This window comes from Lutjanus erythropterus, chromosome 24, assembly GCF_056507025.1.
Source record: "Lutjanus erythropterus isolate fLutEry1 chromosome 24, fLutEry1.hap2, whole genome shotgun sequence".
NCBI lineage: Eukaryota > Metazoa > Chordata > Actinopteri > Lutjaniformes > Lutjanidae > Lutjanus > Lutjanus erythropterus.
Window position 1 is genome coordinate 8205361 of NC_139340.1, and position 15659 is coordinate 8221019.

General features: G+C 35.4%; 2 protein-coding genes and 1 long non-coding RNA gene across 3 annotated transcripts in view; all 3 read left to right on the forward strand.

Moving 5' to 3' along the window:
• The window catches only part of LOC146304650 (nectin-1-like), a 47166-nt gene extending 39704 nt beyond the window's left edge, over window positions 1-7462 (forward strand). The window contains exons 4-6 of the mRNA XM_084713377.1: window positions 2486-2794; window positions 6647-6685; window positions 7368-7462. Coding sequence (XP_084569503.1) covers window positions 2486-2794; window positions 6647-6685; window positions 7368-7438 — 419 coding nt within the window. The 3' untranslated portion in view covers window positions 7439-7462. The remainder of the gene's footprint in view (window positions 1-2485; window positions 2795-6646; window positions 6686-7367) is intronic.
• A 3105-nt stretch (window positions 7463-10567) lies between these two features.
• Window positions 10568-12324, forward strand: LOC146304652 (uncharacterized). Its single transcript, XR_014769255.1, has 3 exons — window positions 10568-11085; window positions 11257-11313; window positions 11441-12324. It is a non-coding gene; the product is annotated as an uncharacterized LOC146304652 (long non-coding RNA).
• Window positions 12325-13789: 1465 nt separating this feature from the next.
• On the forward strand, window positions 13790-15093 carry LOC146304653 (uncharacterized). The gene is made up of 5 exons (XM_084713386.1): window positions 13790-14028; window positions 14151-14249; window positions 14355-14451; window positions 14558-14617; window positions 14788-15093. The coding sequence occupies exons 1-5, from the start codon at window positions 13929-13931 to the stop codon at window positions 14945-14947; spliced, it is 516 nt and encodes a 171-aa protein (XP_084569512.1). The 5' UTR covers window positions 13790-13928; the 3' UTR covers window positions 14948-15093.
• Window positions 15094-15659: the final 566 nt, after the last annotated feature.

Here is a 15659-nt window from a genome sequence, read left to right on the forward strand (position 1 = left end):
TGTCTCTGTTGCTTTTTGCATTGCAGTAATCATCATCACAGTCCTACTTATACAAAAATACAGGAACAGGTAATTTTTTAGCTTTCAACTCTACGTCTGTCTTGTTATGACAGTTATAATGATAATGATTGATTCAGATCATTTCAGACAAAACTCACAAATTAATAATTAATGAATGTTTGTTGATCACTGACTTTTATTCACTTCTTCTGTTTGTCACACAGGAACTCTGAAGAGATCAACACACCACAAAAACCAGTCCAACCTGTTTATGAGTAAGACAATTTAGTCATTTTTCACTTGTACATATTTATTTTTTGTTGCATTAAACTAATTAAATGTATTGTTTTTATCTGAAGGACCAAAACACCTTTAATCCAACAAGAGAACGAGCAGGTGAGGCATCGGACATCTCCTGTGAAAAACAGATAAAGTGACTCCCCAAAAGATTTGATATATCAAATGTTCTTTCACTTTTCTGTTTCTTGTGAATTTAACCAACATTTGCCAAGTATTGTGTAATTGTGTATTGTGTAGAACTCCTTTTTTACTGTCCTCTGGATGATGCATTTCTGTTGTGTGTCTTTATATCTTTGTTGAGAACTTTTTGCATCTTAAAATGTAAATATATAAATGTACTGATCCTTCTTTCATATAATGATCATGAAATGTTAATATTAAAGTGTCAGAGCAAATTCAAATTAATATTCTTGTTTGTGTCATCTAATGAACTAAATTATAATTTAAGGATATAATTGTCAGCATTGAATATAAAGCCTGTATGTCATTACTTTGGTAAAGAGACATTTAACAAAATAAGGGTTTTGTATCCAAAAGTTTCACTGAACATTTTGAAACTTGGCACTTTATATATCTGGAAAGGGCTTCATGAGCTTCATGTAGAATGTAGCTGGAGTTTGATGTATGTGTTTATTTTTTTGTACATTTATTTTGCAAAGAAGATGCCAGTTTTCTAAATCCACATTTCTAAAAGTCCAAATAGTTCCAAAGACATATTTGCATTTTTTCAGTAAAATCAGGTAAATATTACTTTACTAATTTTCCTTAAAACCTTCACAATATATTTGAAGATTTTATAGCAAGTTATCAGCCTGTGAGAAGACACTGTGGTGTTTGATCAATTTATGAAAAAGCAATACTTGAACTATCAAACCATCATGCTGTTTATGACAAGTTGATGTATTTCCATCAGTGCAGTTTTCAAGGATGCACCTTTCATATCCAGTCATGCTGCTGTCACCAATTAAATTATTTACCTGTTGAATGATCCACACAGGTGTTTCTTGAACATTACACTTTCCCAGTCTTTTGTTGTCTCTGTGTGTAGTCAGACTGTATACTGGCAAAAAATAAAGTTTATCAGTTTGAACATTAAAGATCTTCAATACAATACAAAGACAAGGAAAAGAAATCATTGCATTATGATTCATAACATCTGATCTGATCTTCATCATATTAAAAATGAATTATCAGGGTTAGTCTGATGTAACCAGAATTTAAACTATTTGTATCTAAAACAAAACATCATGATTTATGATTAAAGTAGCTTTCAGTTCGTTAGAAACGGCTTCCTGTCATAACATATAGTTTTGTTTTGCAGGATAACCAATCACAGAAAGGTAGAACTTGGCAACACGTCACAGTAAGGCGGGACTAGCCAATCGCATAACAGTAAAGCCGAGGACGGCGGGCTGTCAATGGCTTTAAATTGCGGTGGTTCGATATAGTCGATATAGTCTGCAGCAAGAATACAAGGATGGCACACCGTGTATTTATGCATTTCATTTGTGCATTTGGAGTTTTTCATAAAGGTAAGTAAGACACGATACGACAATCTCATGTACGTCTGTTTAATTCGTTTTGTTAAAGTGAAAGTACAGCTGTGGGACTCTTGAAAGTTTTTATTGTAGTTTAATACTTTTGCATTGGTTAATGGTTAATTTTAGATTAATATCACATTGCATGAAGAAAATTCCTCAACAGTCTGACTCTGTAAGTTAGTTGAACTTGTGTGTGTTGATGTTGGTATTTCCTGCAGGTCTGACAGCTCTGATACAAACACAGCAGACTGTGATGGCAGCAGCAGCAGCAGATGAAGCTCTGCTCAGCTGTCAGCTGACTGAACTGAAAGATGTTCATCAAGTCACGTGGAGAAAATATGAGGAACAGAAGGATCTTGCTGCTTACACCAAACAGTTTGGTGAAAGAGTGAATCCTGACTTCAGAGATAAAGTGAAGTTTGAAGATGCTGGACTGCAGAGCAGCTCCATAGTCATCATGAATGTGACGGAGAAGGATGAAGGCTGCTATCAGTGTCTGTTTAACACCTACCCTGATGGTGCTCTCATCGGTAAAACCTGCCTCAGACTCTATGGTAAGAACATTTATGTATTTTAATGAATCCCACTGCAAGTTTCAGTAACTAATTGATTAATGTGATATTTTCACTGTGTTTTCTCTGCAGAGCTGCATGAACCTGCTCTAAATGTGACAGAATCAAACTCTCCTGAAGAGACAGTTGTGTCCTGCTCGGCCACAGGTCGACCTCCTCCCACTGTAACATTATGTGTCCTGAAACACAATGTCCACTTGTCTAACTACAGCTCTGTCAGTGTCACCAACACCAACGGTACAGTCACTGTCATCACTACAGCTGTGCTGCCTGGTTTCCATGACAACAGCACACAGGTTGGATGTACAGTGCGAGTTTTCTCTGGTCCTCAGATAGAGAGATTTATGATGATCCCTGAGGTCAAACAGACGTCTGCTGATGGTGAGAAAAGCTGTTTAAATTCGGTAAAGTTGGAAAGATATTCACAGATTCGGACTTCCGGCATCAATAACTCATTAGTGATACGTTGTCAAAACATAAACGAGGCCTCTTTCCCATCGTTGTAAGGTAGACAATGTGCTACAAGCCCAGTTTTATCAAAAGTAGCTGTCTTTCAAGCTGCAGAAATAACATTGGTGTCTATGAGCAGCCGGCTGTGAGACGAGTGGATAGGGACCGTCTGCAAATTGCAAAACCGCTACAGCAGCGAAGAGAAACACTACACAGATATTCAATAACTTCACTCTTAGACAATGTAGTGTCACCAAAATCACTACAGCCATCAACTGGCTGCTGCTTATCATACTACAACTCTTGGTTTGATATAAAATATTTTTTCGTAAGTGAAAAAGATGATGTCATTGCTGCCTCAAGGACACTCTGTTTAAACCAATCACACAAGGATACAAAAGTGTGATGAAGCCACTAGCCAATCAGGAACACCTTTCAATTAAGCTCTACCTCAGATCTTTTCAGTCTGCATAACCTTCATATCACCATGAAGGAGAAGATTATGATTATTTTTTTTTATTATTATGATTATTTTTTTTTTAAATATCAAACCAAGAGTTGTAGTATGATCAGCAGCATCCAGTTGATGGCTGCAGTGATTTTGGTGACACTACAGTACATAAAAGAGAAGTTATTAAATTTTATTATTAATAAAATTTCTTAAAATTCTGAAAAAATGCTTTTAATATCAAACCAAGTGTTGTAGTATGATAAGCAGGGGCCAGTTGATGGCTGCAGTGATTTTGGTGACACTACATTGTCTAAGAGTGAAGTTATTGAATATCTGTGTAGTGTTTCTCTTCGCTGCTGTAGCGGTTTTGCAATTTGCAGACGGTCCCTATCCACTCGTCTCACAGCCGGCGTTTCATAGACACCAATGTTATTTCTGCAGCTTGAAAGACAGCTACTTTTGATAAAACTGGGCTTGTAGCACATTGTCTTCCTTAAAACGATGGGAAAGAGGCCTTATTTATGTTTTGACAACGTATCACTAATGAGTTACTTATGCTGGAAGTCTGAATCTGTGAATATCTTTCCAACTTTACCGAGCTCACTTAGCTAGACAGATTTAAAGATTGATAAATATTTCATAGCTCATTCCTTTTTTTAATTTTCAGATTTTCATGAGGATTCTTGGTCTGATATCAGTGATTTCAGTAAGTTCTCCTTTATTTGTTCTAAAGTCAATATAACCATTTGATTTGTAGTTTCTTTGTCAATGTTAAATGTTTCATGTAACTAATTTTCCTGTTTTCTCACAGATGTGATTTGGATCACTGTTGGTGTCTCTGTTGCTTTTTGCATTGCAGTAATCATCATCACAGTCCTACTTATACAAAAATACAGGAACAGGTAATTTTTAGCTTTCAACTCTACATCTGTCTTGTTATGACAGTTAAAATGATAATGATTAATTCAGATCGTTTCAGACAAAACTCACAAATTAATAATTAATGAATGTTTGTTGATCACTGACTTTTATTCACTTCTTCTGTTTGTCACACAGGAACTCTGAAGAGATCAACACACCACAAAAACCAGTCCAACACATTTATGAGTAAGACAATTTAGTCATTTTTCACTTATACATATTTATTATTATAATTATTTTTGTTGCTTCAAACCAATTAAATGTATTGTTTTTATCTGAAGGACCAAAACACCTTTAATCCAACAAGAGAACGAGCAGGTGAGGCATTGGACATCTCCTGTGAAAAACAGACAAAGTGACTCCCCAAAAGATTTGATGATATGATTCTTATGTGTTGATACATATATGTAAAACATATACACACATATATGTGTGTGTGTGCTTGTATATGTTATCAAATGACCAGTGTGAATAATTTAGTGGCTCAGATTAATCCTCAGGACTCTGATCCCAGTACTAAAACTGCTGGACCTCTACATGGGAGACAAATTATTCTACACTGTGAAAGTCTTTATATCTTTGTTGAGAACTTTTTTCATTTTAAAATGCAATGTATATATATGTACAGATCCTTCTTTTATATAATAATCATGAAATGTGAATATTAAATTAATTAAATTTCAAATTCAAATTAAATTCTTGTTTGTGTCATCTAATGAACTAAATTATGGTTTAAAGATATAATTGTCAGCATTGAATATAAAGTCTGTATGTCATTACTTTGGTAAAGAGACATTTTAAAAAAAATAAGGGTTTTGTATCCAAAAGTTTCACTGAACATTTTGAAACTTGGTACTTTATATATCTGGAAAGGGCTTCATGAGCTTCATGTAGAATGTAGCTGTAATTCGACTTATGTGTTTATTTTTTTGTACATTTATTTTGCCAAAAAATATCAGTTTTCTAAATCCACATTTCTAAAAGTCCAAATAGTTCCAAAGACATATTTGCATTTTTTCAGTAAAATCAGTAATGTTACTTCATTAATTTTCCTTAAAACCTTCACAATATATTTGAAGATTTTATAGCAAGTTATCAGAATTTAAATTATTTGTATCTAAAACAAAACCTCATCATTTATGGTTAAAGTAGCTTTCAGTTCGTTAGAAACGGCTTCCTGTCAAACCATAAATTAACATGTTGATTTTTTTTTTTTTTTTTTTTTTTTTTTTCTCAACGGCGCCAACAATTACTTGCCAATCATATCACAGTAAGGCAAGGACTAACCAATCACAGACAGGTAGCACTAGGCAAACGTCACAGTAAGGCGGGACAGCGGGCAGTCAATGGTTTTGAATTGTGGCGGTTGATACAGTCGATATAATCTGCAGCAAGAATACAAGGATGGCACACCGTGCATTTTTGCATTTTATTTGTGCATTTGGAGTTTTTCATAAAGGTAAGTAAGACACGATACGACAATCTCATGTACGTCTGTTTAATTCATTTTGTTAAAGTGAAAGTACAGCTGTGGGACTGCTGAAAGTTTTTATTGTAGTTTAATACTTTTGCATTGGTTAATGGTTAATTTTAGATTAATATCACATCGCATGAAGAAAATGCCTCAACAGTCTGACTCTGTAAGTTAGTTGAACTTGTGTGTGTTGATGTTGGTATTTCCTGCAGGTCTGACAGCTCTGATACAAACACAGAGGTTCGTCATGGCAGCAGTGAGAGGAGACGCTTATTTCAGCTGTCAGCTGACTGAACCTAAAGATGTTCTTCAAGTCACATGGCAGAAATCTGGAGGACAGAAGGATCTTGCTTCTTACACCAAACAGTTTGGTCAAAGAGTGAATCCTGACTTCAGAGATAAAGTGAAGTTTAAAGATGCTGGACTGCAGAGCAGCTCCATAGTCATCATGAATGTGACGGAGAAGGATGAAGTCTATGGTAAGAACATTTATGCAATTTAATGAATCCCATTGCAAGTTTCAGTAACTAATTGATTAATGTGCTATCTTTTCTCTGCAGAGCTGCATGAACCTGTTCTACATGTGACAGAATCAAACTCTCCTGAAGAGACAGTTGTGTCCTGCTCGGCCACAGGTCGACCTCCTCCCACTGTAACATTACACAACGTCCACTTGTCTAACTACAGCTCTGTCAGTGTCACCAACACCAACGGTACAGTCACTGTCATCACTACAGCTGTGCTGTCTGGTTTCCATGACAACAGCACACAGGTTGGATGTGCAGTGCGAGTTTTCTCTGGTCTTCAGATAGAGAGATTTATGATGATCCCTGAGGTCAAACAGACGTCTGCTGATGGTGAGAAACACTTTCAAAGATTCAGATTTAACGATTGATAAATACTTAATAGCTCATGTCTTTTATTTTTTATTTTCCAGATTTTGTTCAAGAATCTGGATCTAATAACAGCGGCCAGAGTAAGTTAACCTTTAAGTGATCCCAGGTCAATATTTAACATTTGATCTGCAGCTGTTTTATGACTGTTGAATGTTTCTTATCACTCGACTGGTCATCAGACATGGAAATAAATCAAGAAGTATCTTGGTCCATATTATGAATTCTTGCTCATCAAATGTGTCAAAGTGAAATACAAGAAATGTGTCATTTAAAAAGACAAAAATACATTTGATGCAAAATGATATTATGATATTTTAGGCGTTAAGCAGCCTCAGTATGGGTCAGACTGTAAAGGAGCAACACAAAGAGTAATATTTGCAGCTGCTTGTCATGAGGAACACAAACAGGACAGGCCACATGATTCACTTAAGCCAAAGACTTTAATTAAGCTAATTATTATTTCAAATAATGTCTTTTTTGAGAATTAAATGATGATGATGTTAAATAGTATCATGTGTTGACCAGATGTAAAGGTTTGGGTGGGCTGCATCAGATTTTCAGCTTTCAAATTGGGCTTTGTTATTAAGTTTTTTTCAATTCACATTTCAGTTCAAATACCTGAATATTCTTCATATTAAAGGTTCACTGCTCTTGGATGCACTTGCATCATTAGGCTGTTAAAATAAAATTACAGAAATATTGTTTATTGCAATTATTTCTGGGACAATAAATTCTCTACATAATTTTCCTCTTTTCTCATAGTTTCCATCACTTTGACCTCTGTGTTGTCCCTGACTGTGGCCTGTGGTTTGCTGCTGTGGTCGTCGTTCTGATTCTACTCAGACATAAACACAGGTAAGTCTTCATCAACATCTGTGTTGTAATAATATGCATGTCTTCTGTTCTTGTTCATCACTGACTTGTCTGTACGCATCCTGAACTAATCTGTTCAGCATTAGTGTTGGGTATCAGTTGGATTTCAATCATTCTGATTCTGCTTATTGATTTCAGTTCTAAATGATTCTTGTCTCTGATTGTTTTGAGGGGCGGGCTCAACACGGGTCACAAGCTTATTTCACTTTAATTGGGCAGCTATTTTGATCATCATTAACACAGTGTGCTCTGATGAAGGATTTGCGTACTTCCTTTTAACACAAGCTTGGTAGTCAGCTAGCGTTTTGCTAAAAAAAAAAAAAAAAAAAGATAAGAAAATTTTGTTCAACAGACAGTCTTTGATTTGATGCAACATATGATCAGCCCACCACTGCTGGTGAAGTTGAGTGCAGTGTATTTGATGGATTTGGCAGTTAGCGTGCCGAGATGCTACAAAAAATGAAAGAAAAGGTACCAAATGAAATACTCTATTGGTATCAGTATCAACAAAAGGTTACTGGTATTGATAAAAATGTTTACGTATGAGCACTTCCTGGACACACAATGTGTTTGTTTGAGGTGCTCTTTGGATACATACACATGTTCTTAGAAATCACAAACAAAAAACTCTAAGGCACTCTTTATTTAAACAATAAAAATGCCTTTATTGTCATGACGTGATCATGTTAGACCTCAAAACAAACAAATGCAACTGAGCTTATTTATTTTACAGTTACCTTTGATTTTAATGAATTTTACTTTTTTGCAAAAAACATTTTTGCACTTGTTTGCACAATTTTATTTAAAAAAAAAAAAGGCTAAAAATTGCAATTGCATCACAATATTTTCAGCTGCTGTACATTTTAGGTCTCAACAATCCCAAAAAACCCTTCAGAATCAGGAAGGGACTGACTAATATGTCTTCTAATTATAAGGACAACAACAATGGAACATATTTTACATGTTTAGATGTGATTTATTCCCAGCTGTGACTTTAAGTGTAATTGCACCATTTGGCCACTAGAGGTCAGTCTTCATATTGACTGTGTGTTGAGACGTAAGGGACGGCAGGAGCACGTTTTGTTGACGACACAGTTACTAACCAATCACAGAACAGTCAGACTGGCGGTCTGCTTTTGAATAGTGAACTTTGAAGAGTATCCTATCATATTATACAGCGCTGGAGTTTATCACGATTGATAGAGTCTGCAGCAAGGATGGTCTGCTGTGTATTTATGTATTTCATTTGTGCATTTGGAGTTTTTACAAAAGGTAAGTAAGACACGATGCGGCAATATCATGTACGTCTGTTTAATTCATTTTGTTTACGTGAAAGTACCGCTGTCGGACTCCTTTTTTGTTGTAGTTTCATTTTGGCAGTTAATACTTTTGCATTGGACAATGGTTCATTTTAGATTAATATCATATTGTGTGACGAAAATGTCTCAACAAACCCGACTTTGTGACTTTGAGCTGAACTCGTGTGTTGATGTTGGTATTTCCTGAAAGTTTAGCTAAGAAGGAAATGCGTTCAACAATCAGACTTTGTCATTTTGTTGTACTAGTCGCCCAGTGGTTCTCAATCACAGGTCCAGGGTTACTATGTCAGTGGATCCATGCAAAAAATTTCATTCAGACAATCATGATATATATTTTTAAAAAATATTATTATTTTACAGAAGGATTCATAGTTAAATGATTATTTTTAAATCCCAAATAGTTCATAGCTGATTTTCTGATCTAAGAATCTACAACATTTATAGATAATAAATAAATAAATAAATATATGTACATATAGCCTCCATAAATCTTCTTCTCAGCAGTCATGCATGAATCATCCACATGTCACCCATTAATGGAGGAGACTGGATCTCTATCACATTCAAGTCTGTTATTGTTGTTTTTAAGTTTTTAAGTTAAGTATAAATGTTAAAAAATGGCTAAATCAAGAGACATACATGACGGGGGTCTACTGTGTATTTGTTGTCTTGTAAATACTGTACCAACTACAATGTGAGCTGTCCTCTCCTGCAGGTCTGACAGCTCTGATACAAACACAGCAGACTGTGATGGCAGCAGCAGGAGGGCAGGCTCTCTTAAACTGTCAGCTAAATCAGTCCAAAGAAGTTCTCCAGGTCACATGGCAGAAACTTTCATCTGAGGGCATGAAGAAGGATATTGCCACCAACAGCAAACGCTTTGGTCAAATAGTGAATCCTGGTTTTGGAGAAAAGGTGAAGTTTAAAGATGCTGGACTGCAGAGCAGCTCCATAGTCATCATGGATGTGACGGAGAAGGATGGAGGCTGCTATCAGTGTCTGTTTAACACCTACCCTGATGGTGCTCTCATCGGTAAAACCTGCCTTCATTACATTTTGGGTAAATATACATATATATTAATTACTCCAAATTCATATTGCCCAGTTGCGCATTTCTTCATTTATTTTTGTAAGTTCTTAACTCGCTTGTCAGATTTCAACACTGACTTCTGTTACAGACACACAGTTCACTTAACTGTCATTTTATGTCCACCATGCAGGTCTCACGGCTCTGATACAGACACAACAGACTGTGTTTGCAGCTGTAGGAGATGAAGCGCTCTTAAACTGTCATTTGATTCAGTTTAAAGACGCCCTCAAAGTCACATGGTGGAAGCTTTCACCTGAGGGGGAGGAGAATCTTACTTCTTATGGCAAAGACTTAAGTCAAAAAGTGAACCCTGTCTTCAAAGATAAGTTGGAGCTTAAAGATGCTGGACTGCAGAACACCTCCATAATAATCAAGAAGGTGACGGAGCAAGATCAAGGCTGCTATAACTGTTCGTTTACCTACCCTGAAGGTGCTCTCACTAATACAACCTGCCTCCAAGTCCATGGCAAGAAAGGTAATGCATTATTAGAGACAATAATTATCCTAAATATCTGCCACTTTTCTGCCAGTAGAAAAAAAAACATCAAAATTGACATTCCAGTAGCTTATTATATGTCCAAATCTGATAACTTTGTTAATGGGATATTTTTAAATGTCCCCATAGCTCATGTTTTGTTTTGTTTTTCAGGTTCTGATGAGAGATCTTGGTCTCATAACAATGGTTTCTGTAAGTTAACCTTTTTAATATCCCGAGTCTATATTTTCCATTACGTTTGTAGTTGTGTTATGTATGTTGAATGTTTCATATCATTAGACTGGTCACAAGAATTATAATAACTATTTATGCTTTCCAATTCCAATGTCCGAATTTTCTGAAGAATTAAAGGTTCATTGCTCTTGTGTGTACTTGCTGTATTAGTCTTTGATATTATCACTATATCAGTGGCATAAACATGACTTAATAATATTGTTTATATATATTTATTGTGATATGAGATTATATATTGTGATAGATTTTGGATCTAGACTGTTCTATGTGTTCTATCGTGTTCACCAAAGCCTAATATGTATAACAATTATTTCTGGGACAATATATTGTCCAACAAAGGTAGTTACTGAAATAGGGCTATAAATCGTATTTTTTCTCTTTTCCCATAGATTTCATTGTGCTCCTGATAGTGGTGGTCGGTGGTATTGTTGCTGCAGTCGTTGTGTTTAAACTAAAAAATAAATGCAGGTAAGTCTTTCAATCAATATCTGTGTTGTTGTAAAAGGTCTGTCTTACTAAATATGATAACTGTTTATTAAAGGCAACATGTGGTAAAAAAAAAAAATGTGTTCTTTCAGCATCTGTGAATAAAAGATTATTAAATGTTTGGTCACCACTAATTTTCCTTTAATCCTTCAGCCTGTCACCCAGGAAGTCTGAGGAGATTGAGATGGACAAAATCAAGGACAATCACGAGTAAGACACTTTTAACACTGTTACTATTAAATGGCACATATTTATTCACTTAAGAAATGACTTAATTGTCCAGCACTCACAGGATTTTAAAAGGATATTAATTAATAACTTTTCTTGAAACCTTCAGTCTGTCACACAGGAACTCTGACGAGAACGAGATGGACAAAGACTCTAACGAGTAAGAGACTTCCCTACTGTTTTTATTATCTTTGTATAAGTATTTTTTACCTTACTAAATTATTTAATTGTTCTGCACTATTTTTGAATTTATTTTCATACCTACCAACTTCTCTAACATGTTATTTATACATAATTGTGCACTCAGTAAGCATGTTTTTTCACATGTCTGTTGTTCAGAGGATTTTTTTGTTGTTGTAGTTGTATGTATGGTATACTGTGAATGGAACTAGCCTTTTCCTTTTTTCTCGTCCTCAAGGTTGCAAATACCTCTCATGAGCCAGGAGACGACCAAAGAACTGACACCTGAGAAAAATGAAGAAAGTGACAAACCAAAGTCTTTGTTTCCAGCATCAAGAAGACTTGATTTTGACCAGTGTGAATAATTTAGTGGCTCAGAATAATCCTCAGGACTCCGATGCCGGTACTAAACCTGCTGGACCTCTACATGGGAGACAAATTATTCTACACTGGGAAAGAAGTGAAATTAAATTGTATATATGTACATATATATCAAATGTAATGATGTTTTTACCCCTTGTTATTTCACTTTTCTCTTTCTTCTGAATTTACACATTTAACCGAGTATTGTGTATTGTGTGTAACTTATTTTTTACTGTCCTCTGGATGATGCATTTCTATTGTGTGTCTTTATATCTTTGTTGAGAACTTTTTGCTTCTTAAAATGTAAATATATAAATGTACTGATCCTTCTTTTATATAATAATCATGAAATGTGAATATTAAAGTATCAGAGCAAATCTCAAATTAATATTTTTGTTTGTGTCATCTAATGAACTAAATTATGGTTTAAGGATATAATTGTCAGCATTGGATATAAAGTCTATGTCATTACTTTGGTACATTTATTTTACCAAAAAGTATCGGTTTTCTAAATCCACATTTCTAAAAGTCCGGTAAAATCAGTAATGTTACTTCATTAATTTTCCTTAAAACTTGAAGATTTTATAGCAAGTTATCAGCCTGTGAGAAGACACTGTGGTGTTTGATCAATTTATGAAAAAGCAATACTTGAATTATCAAACCATCATGCTGTTTATGAGAATTTGATGTATTTCCATCAGTGCAGTGAATGTGTGCTGCAGGTTTTAGCAGCAGGTGCACAACATGGCCACTAGATGTCCTGCTTTCTCCAGATTTACACTTGGATTAGGAACTGCGACAATTTAAAATGTAAATCAGTGAACTATGAATCATTGTGGTCCAGTTTCATATCATTTGCAGCGCAGAGTAGATCATCGGGAAACACCGGAAAAAATCACAGTTTGGGTTAAATTGTTTATTCTCGCGAGATCTTTGAGATCAGGAGTTCCCCTCTTGGCGCTACCGAGCAAAATCGAAAGTATATTCAAAGTCTGCAGGGGACGAGTAGACTTCCTGAGTTGTTAATACTGCATTTTTGAGTATAATAATAGTAATTGATAAGAGCATCAGTTTATTTGACTTTTAATTGAACACTGTTTTATATAGGTTTGTAGGATATTTATTTTAAGGATTATGTATTAGTTTTTTTGTGTTTGTACTCCCCCACGGAGATAATGGTCTAGTCTACTGTACACCTGTGTTTACGGCTGTGTCAGATTTGAATTTCGGCGCTCGTACAGCAGCAACATGGAAAACGGTTCAGTCCTATTTCTGTTTTTTGTGTTGGGGGTCTTTCAAAAAGGTGAGATGAGTTGAATTCGGTAACAATATTTCACATTTTCAAACAGTTTAATGTTTTATATCGCTAGATCGTCAGCAGGGTGCAAAATTAACGTTTTAATCCACCGGCCAAACGTGTCGTGAATGTGAAGTAGAAATTTTTTTTGAGAAAAAAAAGTCAAAAGTCTCTGATTCCAGCTTCTTAAATGTGAATATTTTCTGGTTTCTGTACTCCTCTTTGACAGTAAACTGAATATCTTTGGGTTGTGGGGTTTGGGAAACACTGATCAACCTTTTTCACCATTATCTGACATTTTATAGGCAAACAACTATTAATTTAAGAAAATAACCGACTGATTAATCGACTGAAAACAGTTGTTATTTACACTCTTATTGCATATTTTACCAGCATTTGGCTGGAGCCTGCCCTGCAGATTTTATCACTGACTTGTAGCCACTTATTGCATCACAAATCACAATATTGAGCTGCAGAAGTCTGTCAACTTTCATTTAATTTTCATCACGCAGGTCTAACATCTCTGATACAAACACAGCAGACTGTGATCGCAGCTGTTGGAGAGGAAGCCCTCTTAAACTGCCAGCTGATCCAATCCAAAGATGTTCTCCAAGTCACATGGCAGAAACTTTTATCTGAGGGGGTGGAGGAGAATATTGCCACCTACAACAAATACTTTGGCCAAAGGGTGAATGCTGGTTTCGAAGACTTGGTGAAGTTTAAAGACGCTGGGCTGCAGAAGTGCTCCATCGTCATCATGAATGTGACGGAGAGAGATGAAGGCTGCTATCGTTGTCTGTTTAACACCTACCCTGATGGTGCTCTCACTGCTACAACCTGCCTCAAACTTGCATTTGGTAAGAACCTTCATTACACTTAAGATATTTCTTCTGTTCATTTTAACCTGTTTCATGTTCACGTCTGCTCTACATAACTGTGCCATGAATTTTTACATATTATATCTCTTTTTTTTTTCCAGCAGAGCTTCCTAAAGCCGCTCCACATGTTGCAGAATCAAACTCTCCTGAAGAGACAGTTGTGTCTGACACAGCTCGACCTCCTCCCAGTGACACATCAGGTGTTATAGAGTGTTACATACTTTAAAGCTCATCTTTTCTTTTTGTTTTTTTTAATCTTTCTGGTTTTAATGAGGAATATCTCTAATTTTCCTCTTCTCTCACAGGTGTCACTTGGATCATTGTAGGTGCGTCCATAGTGGCCCTTGGTTGTGCTGCAGCGATCATCATCACAGTCCTGTGTATACGAAAACACAAGAACAGGTCATTTCTAGCTTTCAACTCGTCTCACAGTTATTATGATCATGATTGACTGAGATCTTTTTGACAAAACCCATAAATGAGCACTGACTTTTCTTCACTTCTTCAGTGTGTCACACAAGGACTCTGAGAAGATCAAGACACCACAAAAAACAATTGAGCCCACTGAGTAAGTCAGACAGTTTATTCATTTTTCACTCATACATGTATAGTTTTGATTGCTGTTTTGCAAAATAATTAAATTCATCTTCACTTTATTTGTTTTAGCACTCATTTTTTATACCTATCAACTTGCTCTCGTGGTATAGAAATTTACTGATGTCTTGTTTTTATCTGAAGGATCAAAACACCTTTACTTCAGTATGAGACCGAGCCGTTAAGGCAACGGATGTCTACTGGGAAGATTAAAAAAAGGGATGATCCAAAAGCATCATCTCCAACAGCAAGGTGTCAGAAAAAGCTGACTTTCCAAAGTCAGCAATTTAGTGACACAGAATAAACCTCTAGACTTTGGTGCCAAAGTAAAGACAGGTATGGTGAAACATGGTGACATTATGAAACAACTGACACTGACACTTAAAAAGCACAAATAACATGCCCCAGTTCAAGAATAATAGGATCAAAATAAAATTGTGTACACAGTAATTCTGACTTTATTTTGTCATATTCTTAATGTCATTTGATTATTCTTATCATATGTGTTTCTTTACCAGAGAATTCAATTTGTCTAATCTGTTTCTTTTTACATAAATTCACTGCTACATCCAGATTTGTATACTGTTTTTTACGTCTTTGTAAATTCTTTGTCAAATGAAATGTGTATAAATTTACTGCTGCTTTTTTATATGTATATATATTTTTTTTAAAGCTGCCACAGTTCAATGAAGTTTGAGAATATGTACACCACCATAACCACAAAATCTAATAAAATTATGGAAATAAAAATCTCCTGTTTCATTTTGACTGGCTAACTACTTTGTCGCTGAAAATGTAAACCGAGTCATTTCTGATTTCGAGAATAAATGGGAGAAAGACAATAATTATGTAGAAATAGCTGGTCTTTCCACCGATGGTCTCATTTGTGCGTGTAGGTCATATTGAGGCATCATAATGAAACTAAAGCTCTTTTGTAACAAGTGAAAATAATCCTTTTAGTAGCTTTAAACAGAGATGTATACTGAATATTCTAAATAATGAATATATAGAACATA

Coding starts and splice junctions, on each gene's coding strand:
- LOC146304653 (XM_084713386.1), top strand. CDS start 13,929: ATGAATGTGACGGAGAGAGATGAAGGCTGCTATCGTTGTCTGTTTAAC. Junction 14,029..14,150: donor CTGCCTCAAACTTGCATTTG/GTAAGAACCTTC, acceptor TTTTTTTTCCAG/CAGAGCTTCCTAAAGCCGCT. Junction 14,452..14,557: donor ATACGAAAACACAAGAACAG/GTCATTTCTAGC, acceptor TCACTTCTTCAG/TGTGTCACACAAGGACTCTG.